Here is an 18890-nt window from a genome sequence, read left to right as displayed (position 1 = left end):
TCCCTAAACTCAGCATTTTTTTCCCCGACCTTTGAGTTGTTTTAATAAAAACCCATCGCTCTTCGTAGAGATACAGGCAGTCCTGGACTTAGAACCGTTCGTTTAGTGGCCATTCCGAGTTACAAGAGCTCTAAAAAAAAGTGACATGACCGGTTCTCACAATTACGACATTTGCAGTATCCCCAGGGCTCTGTTCTGTTCTGTTGGCTCACTTAGCAAATGCCTCAATTGCGGTCATAAGTCGAGGACTTCTTGTACGGTGTGGCCCAGACCCAACTCCCGAGTCTTACTGACTTAACAGCCGCGGTGATTCGTTTTAACGACTGCGGCAGGAAAGGTCATAAAACGGACCAAAGCTCACTTAACGATCGCCTTGGCGTAGCAATGGAAATTTGGAGCTCCATTGTGGCCGTAAGTCGAGGACTCCCTGAATTGAATTTTTGTCTCGGCACGGAGCAGCGAGATTCCCACGTTATCCTAAAGTGGTTTTTTTTGCGTGTGTTTGCGCAAAAAAAAAAAAAAAGCTTTAAACCTGGACTTGCACAACCTGCAAATCCTCAAGCAAAGCAGGCCCCTTTCGACTCGGTGGAACGTGCAAATTCATCCACTTTTTAAAATTATTTTGTAGGTCACGAGTTGGTCTACAATTCCCGTACTGTTTCCCTGAAAATAAGTCCTATCCTAAAAATTAGTCCTAACATGGTTGTTGTTTTTTGCATGATATAAGCCCTACTCCCAAAAGAAGCCCTACTTAAGAGCCTCTGCAGCTGGCCGCCCGCTTATTCCGTCTGGTTGCTCGCGATGGCGCTGCCACGAGGCTAGGCGGGATGTGTGTGAAGCTGCCCCATGTGCCCCGCACCATCTGGGCCCCTGCAGCCAGAACATTCACACCAGCAAGCATGTGCGGGAGGAGCCCACGTGGCTGCCGGCCCACTTCCGCTTGCTTGCGGCCAAAACGGAGCAGGAAGCTGAGCGGCGTGCTGGTGCTGTGGCTGCGAGGCGAGGCGAGGCAGGTGCCGGGGCATGGATGGCCCTGAGGTAAGCCGGTGCGGGGCGAGTGGGGCAGCTCCAACCTCCCCCGCCTCGCCTCATGGCTGCAGGACCGGCGCGTCTCTCGGCCTCCTGCTCCGTTGCATCTGCGAGCAAGTAGAAGCAGCGAGCCGGTGGCCATGCGGAGTCCCGCTGGATGGGACTGCTGGAGCCGCCACTACGAGGTGAGGCAGATGTCGGGATGTGAGTGGCCGGGCTGCAGGGCCCTGCGGTAAGCTGGTGTGGGGCGCATGCGGCAGCTCTATCTTCCTGTCTCGCCGCGATGGCACCGTTCAGCCTTCTGCCCTGGTGCGGGCAAGCAGAAGTGGACCTGGTCTTATTTTCAGGGGAAAATGGGTAGCAGTTCAGTATTATTATATTTGGAAGGGGAAGACAACGTCCCCACCACATTCTTAAGGTAAAGGTAAAGGTTCCCCTCGCACATACATGCTAGTCGTTCCTGACTCTAGGGGTCGGTGCTCATCTCCGTTTCAAAGCCGAAGAGCCAGCGCTGTCCGAAGATGTCTCCATGGTTACAGTATGTGGCCGGCATGACTCAACGCCAAAGGCGCACGGAGAGCTGTTACCTTCCCGCCAAAGGTGGTCCCTATTTTTTTTTCTACTTGCATTTTTACATGTGTTCTGTCTCCTTCCCCACCTCAGACCCACGAGTTGGCCTTCAGCCAGCAGATTCACAGCTCTTATCAGTCCTGGCAGAGAAATCGCAGCTGCCTGCCAAAGTTCAAACAAATGACTCACTTTGTAGCCAGACTTTCAGCTCTTTTTGAAACGGTTCAGCTAAACTTTTGCTTCCCGTGGAACTGAGAGCAGTCCCAAAGCTCCTTATATATCCTGTGGGGTGGGGCTCCTGCCCCACCCTTCCTTTTGATGACGCCGCCTCTCTAATCTTCTGATAGTCAAGCCAAGCTTGATTATTATTATCAGCTGGGTCTGAAGGCGTAGCCTGGGGAAGGGAGGAATCAGGGGATGACGGCCTCATTACGTCCTCCGACTGGTCTGGTTCTGGCTCCTGGAGCCGAGCCAAAGGAATCGATGCTCCCAAGGTAAGCCTTACCGGTCCTTCCCCCTCACTTCCTGAGTCACTTTCGGGCATGGGGCCAGGTTTGGGGGCTGGAGTCACAACAACGTGTTGTTGTGTTCGAAACTGCTAGGCTGGCAGAAGCTGGGACAAGTAACGGGAGCTCACCCCGTTACACGGCAGCACTAGGGATTCGAACCGCTGAGCTGCCGACCTTTTGATCGACAAGCTCAACATCCTAGCCCCTGAGCCACCGCGTCCCTCTACCACATTCTTACTGAAGCTCTAAACCAGGTTGCGGCCTGTTTTTAGACATCCAAGGGAAAAAGCGACACACAAAACACGCACCATGTTGCGTGTAACACAATCTCAGCACAAGCGTCACGCGGAAAAACTTTCTCCCAAATTTAATGCAAGCCGTCACCGGTCAAAAGATGCTCTCCGCTTCAAACTGGCCTTCCCTTCCTGCCAGGACAATCCTCCAAGAAGTTGGTGCTCGTTGGCTTCGAGGAGGGGAATCCTCCTCCAAGCGTGTGCAGAGTGCTTTCCCCCCCTCCCCTCTGAGCATGTACAGAGTGCTTTTCCCCCTCCCTGCTCTGCAACATCCTAGAAATAGGCCGCCAAATACCTGCAGCTCCACTCCAGGCGACGCAGAAAAAATTTCTAAGAAATTGGGTCTGTTTTCCGAAATCCTTCAGCCTTGCTGGCATTTTTCAAATGGAAATTCTGGCAACGAAAAGAGCAGCCAATTTATTGGCTGAGAAACAAGAGGATTTGAGGACACGGGGCCAGACTTTGGTCGGGGGTGGGGGAGACACACACATACACACACACCGCTCGGCTCGGTTCAGCTCGGGTGCAAGTGATGCCGTTAAATTCGACATCCGAGACCCGGGGAAGCCAGGAAGGGTCCTGTCTCGTGCGGTGGCGAAGTAATCGTGGTTAAATGGTGGGTTATTTAGGACTCTGGCTCGGTGGCCAGGGGTTGCGAGACAGAAGGAGGGAGGTTTAAAATTCGCGGATGCTCCGCAAGGCACAAAAACCTCATTTTGGGGGCAGATCTTAAAAGTCAAACTTCTAAGGATGCAACAGAGTGGAGAAAATTAACCGTCATCGTTTCTGGCTGCATTCCTACAACCCGGGGTTAGCTCCCGGCTGTTGTCGATTTGCACAATTCCTTGAGTGTGCAACCAGATTAGAGGCGGCCAGATGGAAAGAGAGCAAGGGAGCAAATGAAACACAATATGCTTTTGAAGAAATTTTAAGTTCCTCACTTGGGCTGCGGGCATCAAGAACATCCCAAGGGTTGCAATATTCTTCTTCTTAAAGAAGAGACGGGACAGCTGTTTGTTCCAAGTGGCCCTGGAGTCTCCTGTTTGAGCAGGGGGCTGGACTAGAAGACCTCCAAGGTCCCTTCCAGTAATGTTATTCTCTCTCTCCCCCCTCCCTCTCCCTCTCTCTCCCTCTATGTCTTTCTGTCTCCCCCTCTTTCTCTCTCTTTCTCTTCCTCCCTCTTTCTCTCCCTTCCTTTTTGTCTTTCCCTCCCTCCCTCCCTCTCTCCCCCTCCTCTCTCCCCCTCTCTCTGTCTCTCTCTCCCTCCTCCTCTCTTCCTCTTTCCATCCCTCCTCCTTCCCTCTCTCTCTCTCTCCTCTCTTTCTCTCTCCCTCCTCTTTCTCTCCCTCCCTCTCTTTCTCTTCCTCCTCTTTCTCTCCCTCCCTTTCTGTCTTTTCTCCCTCCCTCTCCCCTCCCTCCTCTCTCCCCTCTCTCTGTCTGTCTCTCTCTCCCTCCTCTCTTCCTCTTTCCATCCCTCCTCCTCTCTCTCTCTTTCTTTCTCTCCCCTCTCTCTTCTCTCCCTCCTCTCTCTCTCTTCCTCCTCTTTCTCCCTCCCTTTCTGTCTTTTTCTCCCTCCCTCTCTCCCCCTCTCTCTGTCTCTTTCTCCCTCCCTCCCTCTCTTTCCCTCTTTCCGTCCCTCCCTCCCTACTTCTCTCACTCCCTCCCTCTTTCTCTCACTCCCTTTCTGTCTTTTTCTCCCTCCCTCTCTCCCCCTCCCTCCTCTCTCCCCCTCTCTCTGTCTCTCTCTCTCTCCCTCCCTCTCTTTCCCTCTTTCCTCCTCCTCCCTCGCTCTCTCTCCTTTCTCTTTCTCTTCCTCCTCTTTCTCGCCCTCCTTTCTGTCTTTTCTCCTCCTCTCCCCTCTCTCTGTCTCTCTCTCTCCCCTCCTCTCTTTCCTCTTTCCGTCCTTCCTCCTACTTCTCTCCTCCTCCTCTTTCTCTCCCTCCCTTTCTGTCTCCTCCTCCTCTCTCCCCCATCCCTCCTCTCTCTCTCTCTCTCTCTCTCTCGGTTTCTCTCTCTCTCTCTCTTTCTCTCCTCCTCTCTCTCTCCCCCATCCGTCCTCTGTCTTCCTCCTTTTCCATCTGTCCTTCCCTCCTCCTCCCTATTTCTCTCCTCCCTCTTTCTATTTCTCTCTCCTTCCTCCCTCTCTTTCTCTCCTCTCTCTTTCTTTCTCTTTCTCTCCTCCTCTTTCTCTCTCCCTCCCTCTCTTCTTCCTCCTCTTTCTCTCCTCTCTTTCTTGTCTCTTCCTCCCTCTCCCCTCTCTCTCTGTCTCTTTCTCCTCCTCCTCTCTTCCTCTTCCGTCCCTCCTCCCTATTTCTCTCTCCTCCTCTTTCTCTCACTCCCTTTCTGTCTTTTCTCCTCCTCTCTCCCCTCCTCCTCTCTCCCTCTCTCTGTCTCTCTCTCTCCCTCCCTCTCTTTCCCTCTTTCCATCCCTCCCTCCCTCGCTCTCTCTCCTTTCTCTTTCTCTTCCTCCCTCTTTCTCGCCCTCCCTTTCTGTCTTTTTCTCCCTCCCTCTCTCCCCCTCTCTCTGTCTCTTTCTCTCTCCCTCCCTCTCTTTCCCTCTTTCCGTCCTTCCCTCCCTACTTCTCTCCCTCCCTCCCTCTTTCTCTCCCTCCCTTTCTGTCTCTCCCTCCCTCCCTCTCTCCCCCCATCCCTCCTCTGTCTCTCTCTCTCTCTCTCTCTCGGTTTCTCTCTCTCCCTCTCTCTCTTTCTCTCCCTCCCTCGCTCTCTCTCCCCATCCGTCCTCTGTCTTCCTCCCTTTTTCCATCTGTCCTTCCCTCCCTCCCTATTTCTCTCCCTCCCTCTTTCTATTTCTCTCTCTCCCTTCCTCCCTCTCTTTCTCTCCCTCTCCTCTCTCTTTCTTGTCTCTTCCTCCACTCTGTTCTTCCAATTTCTGCGGGCCGAAAGGAGCCTCCTCCTCCTCCGTCTTCTGCTGCGGTTGCAGCTGTCCCGGATGGCGGCTGGGGCTGGATGGTCGTGCTGGGGGGCTTCGTGCAGTCGGCCCTGGTCTTCGGGGTGATCCGCTCCTTCGGCGTCTTCTTCGTGGAGTTCGTGGCCCATTTCGGAGAATCTTCCGGGTCCGTCTCCTGGGTGGTGTCGCTGGGCATCGCCGTCCTTCAGTTTGCAAGTAAAGGAGAAACGGCGGTGGACGGGGGAGGGGGGGCACGAAGCATGGATTCCCGCCCCCCCCCCCCCCCCGGTAAAACTGGAACGAATTGAATTCCCTTTAGCTGTGCAGGTAGTCCTCGACTTACGGCCGGAATGTCCATTGTTAAGCCGGGCGATTCTTCAGTGACCTCTCTTGGTTGATAAGCAAATACAAACGGCGGTTGTTCAGTGTATCACATGGTCATTAAATGAATCTGGCTTGCGACATTGGCTTTGCTTGTCAGACGCTGTCTGGAAAGGTTGCAAATTATTATTATTATTATTGATTAATTCATTAAATTTATTTGCCGTCCGCTTTGTTGCAAAGCAAGTCCGGACAACTCACAGACTGATGCCGATCATGTGACGTGGAGGGGGCCCCCCCACAACTCGCATCACCTCCGTGATGGTCACGTGACCAAAATTCAGACGCCTGACTCGTATTTACGAAGGTCGCAGTGTCCCCCGGGGTCCCGCTTTGCCGACCTTCTGACAAGCGACGGGTCAGCCTGATTTCGATTAAGAACGGGATTTGCCCACTTCACAACTTGCGGCGTCTCCCTTTAACCACGGTGGCGACAAAGGTCATAAAATGGAGCACCGTCTCGCTTAGCGACAGAAATTGTGGCCGTAAGTTGAGGACGACCCGTATAACATTAAGCCCGGCATCGCCCCCCGGGACAAATGTCCACTGCAAGTCCAAATCTGGAAAGCGGAGGCATTGTCTTCTCTTCTTTTTGTGGAAAACGAAATCTTTTTCAGTTTGGGAGTTCTAGTATTTCTCGAGAGCGCCTGGAATCTCACGCCGGCGCCTAGTTGGGAAAATGTAACTGAGCGGGTTGCTGGGTGAGTGGGCTCAGAGGTCTCTTCATAAGATCTTGGTTCTGGTGTGTCTCCCTCAGGTCCGCTGGGGAGCACCCTCAGCGCTCGCTACGGGGCGCGCCCGGTTGTGATGGCCGGTGGTTTTCTGTCCAGCGTGGGGCTCTTCCTAGCGTCCTTCTCCACTAGCCTGGTCCACCTTCACCTCACCATCGGTCTTCTCACAGGTAGTTGTGGTTGTGAACTTCTCCCCTCTCCCCCCCACTCCCTCCCACGGTCTTTCGAAACGGGCACAGGAAGAGCGAGAACTCCTTATCAACCCACTGAGGCAACAATGGTGGCCTCCCAGAGCATGTGCAGAGTGTTTTCCCCAGTGATGGGATCTCAGCCGGTTCGGGCCGGTTCGGGCGAACCGGTTGTTTATAAATTGCTGGCTGGCCCCGCCCCTTCTAGGAGTCCCCCTCCCGTGGCCCGTTTTTGATGCTGCGCAGGTAAGTGCAGGGAGGCCTATTAGGCCCAAAACGTGGTACAGGTGGGCATTGCGCCCCCCCTACCCCCCCGACTGCTGCCTGTCACATCCCCTGGCCATGCCCACCCATCCGGTTGTTAAATTATTTCAATACCACCTCTGGCTTGCTGCAGTTAAGAAGGGGGGTGGTGTCCCTACACTTAATTCACTTAATACTTCACTTAATAGTAATTGCATCCAGAAAGTTCTAAAATGGGGCAAAACTTCACAACCTGCAGTAAGGATTTGGGGCTCAAATGTGGTCGTAAATCGAGGACGACCTGTGTGGAAACCATCATCTCCGTTAAAGTTGGACCGCAGGTTTCCAGAATGCCTCGGTCAGCTTCTCATAGGCTGATTGGAGACCACATAGTTCAACATCTTCGAGATTGCAGCCTCACGGCGCCTGGTGGCTGGGATTGGATCGACCAGGACGGGCGGGAGAGGAGGGGTTCCTGTGCGTCTGATCGAACTGGGGGATCCCACTGAGTCTGACCGTAGTCTTTCCTTCCCCCCCCCCATCTTCCTTCTCTCCCAATGGAGGTAGGTCTAGGTTGGGCCCTGGTCTTTACACCTTCGGTGGCCGCCGTGTCCCACTACTTTGAGAAACGACGGACGCTGGCCATGGGTCTGGCCGTCTCGGGGGCCGGCATCTCCTCGCTAGCCTTCTGCCCATTCTTCCAGTACCTGGTGGACTTGTACGGATGGCGGGGAGCCCTTCAGATTGTAGCAGCAATGTCTCTGAACCTAGTGGCATCCGGTGCGGTGCTGCGCCCGTTGGCTGTAGAGGACGCTCAACCCAATGGTGACAAGGATGGGGACGTCCGTCAGGAGCCGACGACCCTGGCCTCCTCCTTCGCCCTGGAGCTGCTCCACCACGGACCCTTCTTGCGCTACGTCTTGGTCTTCGTCCTGGTGGATATGGGCTACTTCGTCCCCTACGTTCACCTGGTGGCTTACGCGAGGGACGTGGGCTGTGGAGAGTACGACGCCGCTTCCATCATGTCGGTCGCCGCCGTCGCAGACATGGTGGGTCGCATCTTCGCCGGGTGGTTGGCGGACGCCCGGGTCTTCTCACGTTCGGTCCACGACCTGACCCTCTGGATGGCCTTGACGGGCATCTGCCTGGCCCTGGTGCCCCTCGGACACAGCTTGGAGACCCTGATGCCCATTGGCCTCTGCTACGGTTTCTTTGCGCGCCTCCCTTTAACCACGGTGGCGACAAAGGTCATAAATGGAGCACCGCCTCGCTTAGCGACAGAAATTGTGGCCGTAAGTTGAGGACGACCCGTATAACATTAAGCCCGGCATCGCCCCCCGGGACAAATGTCCACTGCAAGTCCAAATCTGGAAAGCGGAGGCATTGTCTTCTCTTCTTTTTGTGGAAAACGAAATCTTTTCAGTTTGGGAGTTCTAGTATTTCTCGAGAGCGCCTGGAATCTCACGCGCCTAGTTGGGAAAATGTAACTGAGCGGGTTGCTGGGTGAGTGGGCTCAGAGGTCTCTTCATAAGATCTTGGTTCTGGTGTGTCTCCCTCAGGTCCGCTGGGGAGCACCCTCAGCGCTCGCTACGGGGCGCGCCCGGTTGTGATGGCCGGTGGTTTTCTGTCCAGCGTGGGGCTCTTCCTAGCCCTTCTCCACTAGCCTGGTCCACCTTCACCTCACCATCGGTCTTCTCACAGGTAGTTGTGGTTGTGAACTTCTCCCTCTCCCCCACTCCCTCCCACGGTCTTTCAAACGGGCACAGGAAGAGCGAGAACTCTTATCAACCCACTGAGGCAACAATGGTGGCCTCCCAGAGCATGTGCAGAGTGTTTTCCCAGTGATGGGATCTCAGTTCGGGCCGGTTCGCGAACCGGTTGTTTATAAATTGCTGGCTGGCCCCGCCTTCTAGGAGTCCCCTCCGTGGCCTGCTTTTGATGCTGCAGGTAAGTGCAGGGAGGCCTATTAGGCCCAAAACGTGGTACAGGTGGGCATTGCGCCCCCCCTACCCCCCCGACTGCTGCCTGTCACATCCCCCGGCCATGCCCACCCATCCGGTTGTTAAATTATTTCAATACCACCTCTGGCTTGCTGCAGTTAAGAAGGGGGGTGGTGTCCCTACACTTAATTCACTTAATACTTCACTTAATAGTAATTGCATCCAGAAAGTTCTAAAATGGGGCAAAACTTCACAACCTGCAGTAAGGATTTGGGGCTCAAATGTGGTCAAATCGAGGACGACCTGTGTGAAACCATCATCTCCGTTAAAGTTGGACCGCAGGTTTCAGAATGCCTCGGTCAGCTTCTCATAGGCTGATTGGAGACCACATAGTTCAACATCTTCGAGATTGCAGCCTCACGGCGCCTGGTGGCTGGGATTGGATCGACCAGGACGGGCGGGAGAGAGGGGTTCCTGTGCCTGATCGAACTGGGGATCCCACTGAGTCTGACCGTAGTCTTTCCTTCCCCCATCTTCCTTCTCTCCCAATGGAGGTAGGTCTAGGTTGGGCCCTGGTCTTTACACCTTCGTGGCCGCCGTGTCCCACTACTTTGAGAAACGACGGACGCTGGCCATGGGTCTGGCCGTCTCGGGGGCCGGCATCTCCTCGCTAGCCTTCTGCCCATTCTTCCAGTACCTGGTGCACTCGTACGGATGGCGGGGGGCCCTCCAGGTTGTAGCAGCAAAGTCTCTGAACCTAGTGGCATCCGTGCGGTGCTGCGCCCGTTGGCTGTAGAGGACGCTCAACCCAATGGTGACAAGGATGGGGACGTCCGTCAGGAGCCGACGACCCTGGCCTCCTCCTTCGCCCTGGAGCTGCTCCACCACGGACCCTTCTTGCGCTACGTCTTGGTCTTCGTCCTGGTGGATATGGGCTACTTCGTCCCCTACGTTCACCTGGTGGCTTACGCGAGGGACGTGGGCTGTGGAGAGTACGACACCGCTTCCATCATGTCGGTCGCCGCCGTCGCAGACATGGTGGGTCGCATCTTCGCCGGGTGGTTGGCGGACGCCCGGGTCTTCTCACGTTCGGTCCACGACCTGACCCTCTGGATGGCCTTGACGGGCATCTGCCTGGCCCTGGTGCCCCTCGGACACAGCTTGGAGACCCTGATGCCCATTGGCCTCTGCTACGGTTTCTTTGCCGGCGCCTTGGTCCCGCTGCAGTTCACCAGTCTGGTGGAGATCGTGGGTGCCCGCTACGTGATGGCAGGCATCGGGTACATGCATATGCTGGAGAGTACGGGGGCCCTAGTGGGCACCCCCATTTCAGGTAAAAAAATCGAGGGTACCCCTCCTTGCGAGAAGATCCTCTGGAGTTTTGCATTAAACATTTGCGTTCAAACCATCGAGGGACGTTCGCTCCACAACCGCCCCACAAACACACACACACAGAGTTACGATACAGGTACTCCTCGACTTACAACCAATTGCTTAGCGACCGTTCAAGGTTGCAGCAGCACCAAAAGAAGCGATTTACGACCGGTCCTCGCATTGACATCCGTCGCAACATCCTCACAGTCAAAATTCAGACGTTTGGCAACGGACTCCTATTTATGACAGGTTGTAGCGTCCCGTGTGTGTATGTGTGTGTCACATGATTTCCCCCCTCCCTTTTGCGACGTTCTGACAAGCCAAGCCCGATTCGTTTTACAACCGTGTGATTCACTTAACAACTGGGGCGAGGAAGGTGGTAAACTTAACAAACGTCTCGCTTCGCCGCAGAACCGTTGGGCTCCGTTGTGTTCGTAAGTCGAGGACTACCTGTACTAATTGAATTCAGCCGTCGACTAACCTGAGTTCCAGAGGGACCTTCTCTGATCAGTGGCTGGATTTGAGGGAGGGGGTCCCCCTGGGAAAAGGCCGGCTACGCAACGTATTGATAGCGAACCCCCATATTTTGCCTTCCAGGTTGGCTGAGGGACATGACGGGGACCTTCACCGCCTCCTTCGTCTGCGCTGGAGTTGTCCTCTTGGCTGCCAGCCTGGTTCTTCTCACCTTGCCCGAGTACTTCTCCTGTTCAAGGGCACCCAAAGCCCATCTGCCTGGCCCGGCCGAGCCCCATGGCCCGAAGAGCCTGGAATCCAGAGGGGGACCCCAACAAGGCAGAGACCTTTCCTGGATAGAAATTGGCTAGTTCACCCCGACGATCAAATAAAAATGAAGCCTTCTCCAGAAATCTTCATAGGTCCTGCAGGTCAGGAGAAGAAGCACTGATGGTGTTACCTAGTTGGGTCATGAAACGTCTGCAAGAAACAAGCAAGCTGAGAGGACGCCAGGGACCTCACAGTCCTCCTCCCACTCCTCTTCCTCCTCCTCTTCCTCCTCTCCCCCCCAACAAATCCCACTTCCTTCTAGCACTGAAGAAGTTACCTCGATGGGTCACGAAACATCTGTAAGAAAATCACCAAGCTCAGAGAGCACCAGGGACCTCACAGCCTCCTCCTCTTTCTCCTCCTCTTCCTCCTCCTCCTCCTCTTCTTCTTCTTCTCCTCCTCCTCTTCCTTCTTCTTCCTCTTCTTCCTCCCCCTCATTCTCCTCCTCCTCCTCTCCCCAACCTCTCCTCCCTTCTAGCACTGATGACGTTCCCTAGTTGGGTCATGAAACATCTGTAAGAAAATCACCAAGCTCAGAGAGCACCAGGGACCTCACAGTCCTCCTCCTCCCTTCTAGCACTGATGACATTCCCTTGCTGGGTCACAAGACGTCCATTCCTTGAATTTGTTAATTTTATTCATCCGTTTTTCTATTCAAGATCAGAACTGCTGGGGGATAAAAAAACGGGAATTTGTAGACTATCCATGCCCTCTTTTGCTCCTCGACATATTTATTTATTTACAGAGATTTTTTAAAAAAAACTCTCAACTCCTATCAACGGTGGAATTTCTGGCAGGAGACAGATTTAACAAGTGAATAAATTGCCAACTTGAGGTTTTTTTTTGGTCACGGTTAACTGGGGAGGTGGGGGGCAGGTTTTGACGTCAACGGTTGCGTGTTTTTTTTTTGAGGGGGAAAAAACCCAACACCTTAGCCAAAGCTTTCTTGATAGTTATATTTTATTTTATTTTTCCTAAAGGATAATTTCACTACCCATTTTAGAGTTCGTTCCAAGGCTGATGAAGACGACGGAAGACAGAAAAACAAGTCAGCAACTTCAGGAGAATAAAGGACTCCAAAATAAAAATAAAAAAAAAATGGGTCGAGTGATTTTTAAACCGCTCTCTGAAAAGGGTCATCCGAAGGAACGGGCCCTTGAGTGTGCAAGGCCGTGTAAAACTGTGCAAAGCGGCACACCACAACACGCAACAGCATGGTTCTGCCTTCGGGGGTCAAGCATGGAGAAGGCGAGACCTTCATTTTACAAAAATACCCCGCAAATATTAGTATTTTACCCAGGGGTGAAATGCTACCGGTTCAGACCGATTCGGCCAAACCTGTAGCGGCGACGGTGGGGTGGTTCGGTGCCCCCCCCCCCAGTTAACCGTGACCCAAAGACAGGTGGACTTCAACTCCCAGAATCCCCCAGCCAGCATGCTTTAAGATGGGTGGCCTTCAACTCCCAGAATCCCCCAGCCAGCAAAGGTTTATCAGAATTCAGCATGGATAGAACAAGAAAAAAAAAATCACATTTTTTTGATTGAGTAACTGTCTTGGTAGATAGTGGGAATGCGGTAGAACAGATGTAATATACCTTGAATTCAGCAGAGTGAAAAAACATGACAAGCTAAATTAATAGGGAGGGAGGGGTGTTAGTGGGTAGGGCAATTAAATGGGAAATTGATGTGCTGGCTGGGGCATTCTGGGAGTTGAAGTCCGCCTGTCTTAAAGGGCCAGGTTTGCGAAATAGTAAGTAACACAGAACCTATCTTGCCCAGAGCAACATCTGGACTCAGCCCCCCCAACAGTGACCCATACAAGCACCTCACACGAACCTTTTCCTCCTTACCTGACAGAGGGGGTCCTAGCAACTCCCCGATGCTCATCGACATCATGCACAGTCCTGCGGCGTTCACGACGCGGCCGATGCCCACCGGCTCGGGCAAGACGCCGAAAGCCACCGTTGCAAAGCTTCCCGCGCTGGCGCCGTAGAGTACAGCCAGGAGGAGCAGGCTGGCATAGGAGGAGGAGGCCGGGAAGAAGAGGAGTGGGTAGACGGGGGGGGGGCAGGAGATGCCGGTCGGCCATGCAGCCGGCCAGCAGCCGGGCCACAGCATCGGCTAAGGCGGCTCTAGAGACCACGAAGGCTGCGCTGTACGGTTCTATGCCCAGCGCCCGGCTGTAGGCGTCCAGGTGAACGTACGGGGTGAAGTACCCCGCGGCCAGTAGGGCAGTGCCAAGGGCCAATGCCCCGAAGCCTCTCTGAGCCAAGAGGCCCACATCAAAGATGGAGGTCAACTTAGGGGGGTCTTCCCGCAAGGCCAGGGGCCGAAGGAGGGCCCCCGTGAGCACCAGGTGGAGGGTCAGGGCAGAGGTGGCCAGCAAGGTGCCTCGCCAGGCGAGATGGTCGGCCACCAGGCGCAGGAGGGGAGAGAGGGCGAAAGAGGTCAGGCCGTTCCCGGTCAAGGCCAGACCCATGGCCAGGGACCGGCGGGTGGGGAAGTAGCCCATGGGAGAGGGTCCCCATGGTGGGAGCGAACGCCAACGCCCAGCCCAGACCTGCAGGCGGACAGAAAAAAGAAAAGTTTTCCCCATAAGGATTTGTTCCACAAAATTTATTTTTATCTGATTCACTTATATCCCACCTTATTATGTTTACAAACAACTTGAGGCTTCCTCCTCCTATTTCCCCCACAACAATACTGTGAGGTAGGCTGGGCTAAGAGAGGGACTGGCCCAAAGTCACCCAGCTGGCTTTCACGCCTAAGGCGGGACTAGAACTCACCGTCTCCTGGTGACTGGGCGAAAGTCACCCAGCTGGCTTTTGTGGCTAAGGTGGGACTAGAACTCACCGTCTCCTGGTGACTGGGCGAAAGTCACCCAGCTGGCTTTTGTGGCTAAGGTGGGACTAGAACTCACCGTCTCCTGGTGACTGGGCGAAAGTCACCCAGCTGGCTTTTGTGGCTAAGGTGGGACTAGAACTCACCGTCTCCTGGTGATTGGGCAAAAGGCACCCAGCTGGCTTTCATGCCTAAGGCAGGACTAGAACTCACCGTCTCCTGGTGACTGGGCGAAAGTCACCCAGCTGGCTTTTGTGGCTAAGGCGGGACTAGAACTCACCGTCTCCTGGTGACTGGGCGAAAGTCACCCAGCTGGCTTTTGTGGCTAAGGTGGGACTAGAACTCACCGTCTCCTGGTGATTGGGCAAAAGGCACCCAGCTGGCTTTCATGCCTAAGGCAGGACTAGAACTCACCGTCTCCTGGTGACTGGGCGAAAGTCACCCAGCTGGCTTTCGTGGCTAAGGCGGGACTAGAACTCACCGTCTCCTGGTGACTGGGCGAAAGTCACCCAGCTGGCTTTCATGCCTAAGGCGGAACTATAACTCACCCTCTCCTGGTGATTGGGCAAAAGGCACCCGGCTGGCTTTTGTGCCTAAGGCAGAACTAGAACTCACCGTCTCCTGGTGACTGGGCGAAAGTCACCCAGCTGGCTTTTGTGGCTAAGGCGGAACTAGAACTCACCGTCTCCTAGTGACTGGGCAAAAGTCACCCAGCTGGCTTTCACGCCTAAGGCAGGACTAGAACTCACCCTCCCCTGGTGATTGGGCAAAAGGCACCCAGCTGGCTTTCACGCCTAAGGCGGAACTATAACTCATCCTCTCCTGGTGATTGGGCAAAAGGCACCCAGCTGGCTTTCACGCCTAAGGCGGAACTATAACCCACCCTCTCCTGGTGATTGGGCAAAAGGCACCCAGCTGGCTTTCACGCCTAAGGTGGGACTAGAACTCACCGTCTCCTGGTGACTGGGCAAAAGTCACCCAGCTGACTTTCATGCCTAAGGCAGGACTAGAACTCACCCTCCCCTGGTGATTGGGCAAAAGGCACCCAGCTGGCTTTCACGCCTAAGGTGGGACTAGAACTCACCGTCTCCTGGTGATTGGGCAAAAGGCACCCAGCTGGCTTTCACGCCTAAGGCAGGACTAGAACTCACCGTCTCCTGGTGACTGGGCGAAAGTCACCCAGCTGGCTTTTGTGGCTAAGGCGGGACCAGAACTCACCGTCTCCTGGTGACTGGGCGAAAGTCACCCAGCTGGTTTTTGTGCCTAAGGCGGAACTAGAACTCACCGTCGCCTGGTGATTGGCCCTAAGTCACTCAGCCATCTTGTATATCTAAGGTGCAACTAAAACTCACCATCTCTAATTTTCTAGTGGCACCTAGTAGCTCTAGCTACAAAGGTTTTAGGCAGGGAGAGGTCAAAAGAGTCAAGATGGCCGCCCCACGAGGGCAAGGGAAGCAACCAGCATCAAAAGGGGTGGAGCTTCAACTAAGCCCTGGCAGCCATTTTGTCCATTTTGACGAGACCTGGGTGCGGATTGAAGCGGGTTCTGCCCGACTCACCTGTCAGGAATCCCAGGCTGAGGTATAACTGGAATAAGGAGGTGCTGAAGGGGGCCCCAAAGATGCCCAACAAAGACAGTAGCCCACCCAGCACGACCAGCGGGCGCGCTCTGTAGCGGGTACTTGCAGCTGTGCCCAGTGGACCTGCCCAGGAAGAGACAGAGACAATGTGTGGGGAGGCTGGAAAAGAATCGCCGGTTGTTAAATGAGTTGCGCCTGGTTTTACCGCCTTCGGTCTCCACCGTCGCTAAGTGAATCATGCGGTCATTAAGTGAAACCGGATTACCGCATCGACTTTGCTTGTCGAAAACCTCCTGGGGAGATCGCAAATGCGGGAATCCCATGACCGAACACCTGAATTTTGATCAACACGACCACGGAGGCGCTGTGACGGTCGTAAGTCTGAGGACTGGCCATAAGTTACTGTCATCACTTTGAACGGTCGCTAAATGAACGGTCCTGAATTGAGGGCCCAGCCCTCAATTTTATGTTCTCCTTTTGAAGGCATCGCTCCCACACTCAAAAGTTAAGCGATGATTGAAAAGTGATTGGTCTCATTCAAGACAATGACGAATCCGCATATAGACGAGAGGTCGAACGACTAGCCTTGTGGTGCAACCAAAACAATCTGGAACTGAACACACTCAAAACCGTAGAAATGGTGGTAGACTTTAGGAGAAACCCTTCCATACTTCCACCTCTCACAATACTTGACAACACAGTATCAACAGTAGAAACCTTCAAATTTCTGGGTTCTATCATATCGCAAGATCTCAAATGGACAGCTAACATCAAAAACATCATCAAAAAAGGACAACAAAGAATGTTCTTTCTGCGCCAACTCAGTAAGCTCAAACTGCCCAAGGAGCTGCTGATCCAATTCTACAGAGGAATTATTGAGTCTGTCATTTGCACCTCTAGAACTGTCTGGTTCGGTTCTGCAACCCAACAAGAAAAACACAGACTTCAGAGGATCATTAGAACTGCAGAAAAAATAATTGCTACCAACCTGCCTTCCATTGAGGACCTGTATACTGCACGAATCAAGAAGAGGGCCGTGAAAATATTTACAGACCCCTCGCATCCTGGACATAAACTGTTTCAACTCCTACCCTCAAAACGACGCTATAGAGCACTGCACACCAGAACAACTAGACACAAGAACCGTTTTTTCCCGAAGGCCATCACTCTGCTAAACAAATAATTCCCTCAACACTGTCAGACTATTTACTGAATCTGCACTACTATTAATCTTCTCATCGTTCCCATCACCAATCTCTTTCCACTTAAGACTGTATGACTGTAACTTGTTGCTGGCAATCCTTATGATTTATATTGATATATTGACCATCAATTGTGTTGTAAATGTTGTACCTTGATGAACGTATCTTGTCTTTTATGTACACTGAGAGCAGATGCACCAAGACAAATTCCTTGTGTGTCCAATCACCCTCGGCCAATAAAAAATTCTATTCTATTCTATTCTATTCTATTCTATTCTATTCTATTCTAAAAGTAGGGTCCCGGGTGCGAAAATCGCCCCCGGGCTGAATGTAGCAGGGCCTTCTTAGGAAAAATAAAAACTCACTTGCAAACTGTTGGGTTGCCAAAGTGATGGCCATCACCCAGGACACCTGGGCCGTGGTGGCCTGGAAAACTCCTACCAGGTCTTCAAAGTGAGTTGGCCAGGAACCCTGCAAGGACCACCAGCCAGCCCCAGCCTCCATCTTCTGGGGGGTCTTCTGGGGGCAGCATCTCCAGCCGGGGCAGTGGGGCGGAGCGGGGGTTCGCTTGCCCCACACCTTGCCCTGGAGACGAAGGTAAAAGAATCCCTAGTTTTTTGCAAATGGACAAAACCTGGACCGGTGCAATACTAAATCTGGCCTGAGGGTGGCAGGAGCGGTCTTCCATCAACCATGGGGAACTTATAAGTTTCTTCTTATGGTGAACATGAGTTTCTGTGTCTATTCTGAGCGGGAGATTGTGAATTGCTGGGTTGTGTAGACCCCCGAAGCGAAGGAGGACCGTTGCCCCATCCCTGCGGTCACGTAAGCAAATTCAGACGCTTGGCAACTGGTTCCCATTTACGACGGGTGCAGCGTCCCGGGGTCACGCGATTCCCCTTTTGCGACCGTCGGGGCGACCAAAGTCAATGGGGAAGCCGGATTCCCTTAAGAACCGTGCAGGGATTCGTTTTAACAACGGTGGCAAGAAAGGTCGCACAACGGGGCAAAGCTCCCTTAGCCGTTGTCTCGCTTAACGACGGGAAATGTGGCCCTCCATTGCGGTCGTAAATTGAGGAGGATTTATCGTCAGCTTGCCGCTTCGCCACCTCTCCATTCCCTCCCCTTTTAAGAAGAGACTGGACTGCCGTCTGTCAGAAATGACTGAGGGTCTCCTGCTTGGGCCAGCGGTTGGACTAGATGACCTCCAAGGTCCCTTCCAACTCTGGTAATCTAATCTAATCTAATCTAATCTAATCTAATCTAATCTAATCTAATCTAATCTAATCTAATCTAATCCCCCTCCTTGGAAAACAGATCTGGTCTGATTTAAATAATTGAGTTGCCCAACAGAAGGATTACAATAAACCAGGTTTTTAATTTATTAAGTCGGAGAGAAGAAAACAGGAGAAGTCGGAATTGGTTGGATTGGGGGTTTTTTTGTGGGGGGGGGAGACAGCGGGAGGGGGCGGAGCTGTAACCCCATCCGACTGGGAAACTGGCTTTTATTTTCTTTTTTTTTTGGCAAGATGGCAAATTTTAAAATTAAAATTGTGGATTGGCCAAAAATTGAGATTTATGCTTTTTTTTTTTTTTTACCTGAGATCGCAGGTGAGAAGATGGGGGTTGCAAAGAGGAGGGGATTGCAGACGGGGAGAAAGGGTTGGGGGCAAATGGAGACACAAGAACCCCACCCACCCTCTATGTCTATGGGGAGGGAGGATTGGTACCTGGTCAAGACTTAGGGGAAAGCAGGGGGGGGAGCCGTGGGGCAGTGCAATTCCCTTTGGGGAGGGGGTCTCAGCTTACCTGTTCCTTCCCCCCCCCCATCCTAATGAAGGTGTGAGAACCAAGACAATAGGAGGAGCAAGAAACGGGCTGCAAGAAAGGTGTAACGTTTTTGGGGAACCAAGGTGGGGGTCAAATTCCTCCCCCTCCCTTCCTCATTCCCTGATACTCCCCCACCCCAATTCTTTACCTGCAGCAGCCGAAGATAGAAACGCACCTTTAACCAGGTATGGCTTTCTGTGCCAGGAACCGATGGTGGGGTGGGGGGAGAGATGTCTGTGCTTTCGGGCACCTGCAAAGGGGCAGCTTTGGTGCTTGTGGAAGAAGCTACAATGATGGATGGCTCTTCCCCCAAGGAGGGAGGGAGGGAGGGAGGGGCTGCCCCCCCCATCCCAGGATTACCAGAGGTGGCCTAGAGGTGGAGCTTTCGCCTCACAATCAGGAGGCTGTGAGTTCGATCCTAGGTAGAGGCAGATATTTCTCTCTCCGGACACACTGAGAATATATCTGCTGAACAAAACTCCGCCCTG

The 18890-nt window shown here is 53.3% G+C and overlaps 3 protein-coding genes across 3 annotated transcripts in view; 2 read left to right on the top strand and 1 right to left on the bottom strand.

Moving 5' to 3' along the window:
* Positions 1 to 18890, top strand: part of ATP1B2 (ATPase Na+/K+ transporting subunit beta 2) — a 193345-nt gene that overhangs the window by 147713 nt on the left and 26742 nt on the right. The gene's annotated exons all lie outside the window — the stretch shown is intronic.
* Positions 1170 to 11135, top strand: LOC131196901 (monocarboxylate transporter 13-like). Its single transcript, XM_058180351.1, has 6 exons — positions 1170 to 1233; positions 5286 to 5525; positions 6448 to 6591; positions 7420 to 7664; positions 9633 to 10125; positions 10764 to 11135. The coding sequence occupies exons 1-6, from the start codon at positions 1170 to 1172 to the stop codon at positions 10988 to 10990; spliced, it is 1413 nt and encodes a 470-aa protein (XP_058036334.1). The 3' UTR covers positions 10991 to 11135.
* SLC16A11 (solute carrier family 16 member 11) lies at positions 11089 to 17104 on the bottom strand. Its single transcript, XM_058180344.1, is given in 7 exon segments — positions 11089 to 11099; positions 12800 to 13028; positions 13030 to 13458; positions 13460 to 13509; positions 15350 to 15493; positions 16938 to 17026; positions 17028 to 17104. Coding segments are annotated over 7 exon segments (1029 nt in total).

Source organism: Ahaetulla prasina, chromosome 4 (assembly GCF_028640845.1).
Source record: "Ahaetulla prasina isolate Xishuangbanna chromosome 4, ASM2864084v1, whole genome shotgun sequence".
NCBI classification, from domain to species: Eukaryota; Metazoa; Chordata; class Lepidosauria; order Squamata; family Colubridae; genus Ahaetulla; species Ahaetulla prasina.
The sequence above is the reverse complement of the archived record's forward strand: the minus strand, read 5'-3'. Positions and strand labels throughout refer to the sequence as shown.

What these genes read in the sequence shown, in the direction of transcription:
- LOC131196901 (XM_058180351.1), top strand. Translation starts at nt 1,170, where the DNA reads ATGCGGAGTCCCGCTGGATGGGACTGCTGGAGCCGCCACTACGAGGTG. An exon ending in CGCCGTCCTTCAGTTTGCAA is followed by an intron (nt 5,526 to 6,447) that starts GTAAAGGAGAAA and finishes TGTCTCCCTCAG; the next exon opens with GTCCGCTGGGGAGCACCCTC. An exon ending in GCCCGTTGGCTGTAGAGGAC is followed by an intron (nt 7,665 to 9,632) that starts GCTCAACCCAAT and finishes GACGTCCGTCAG; the next exon opens with GAGCCGACGACCCTGGCCTC.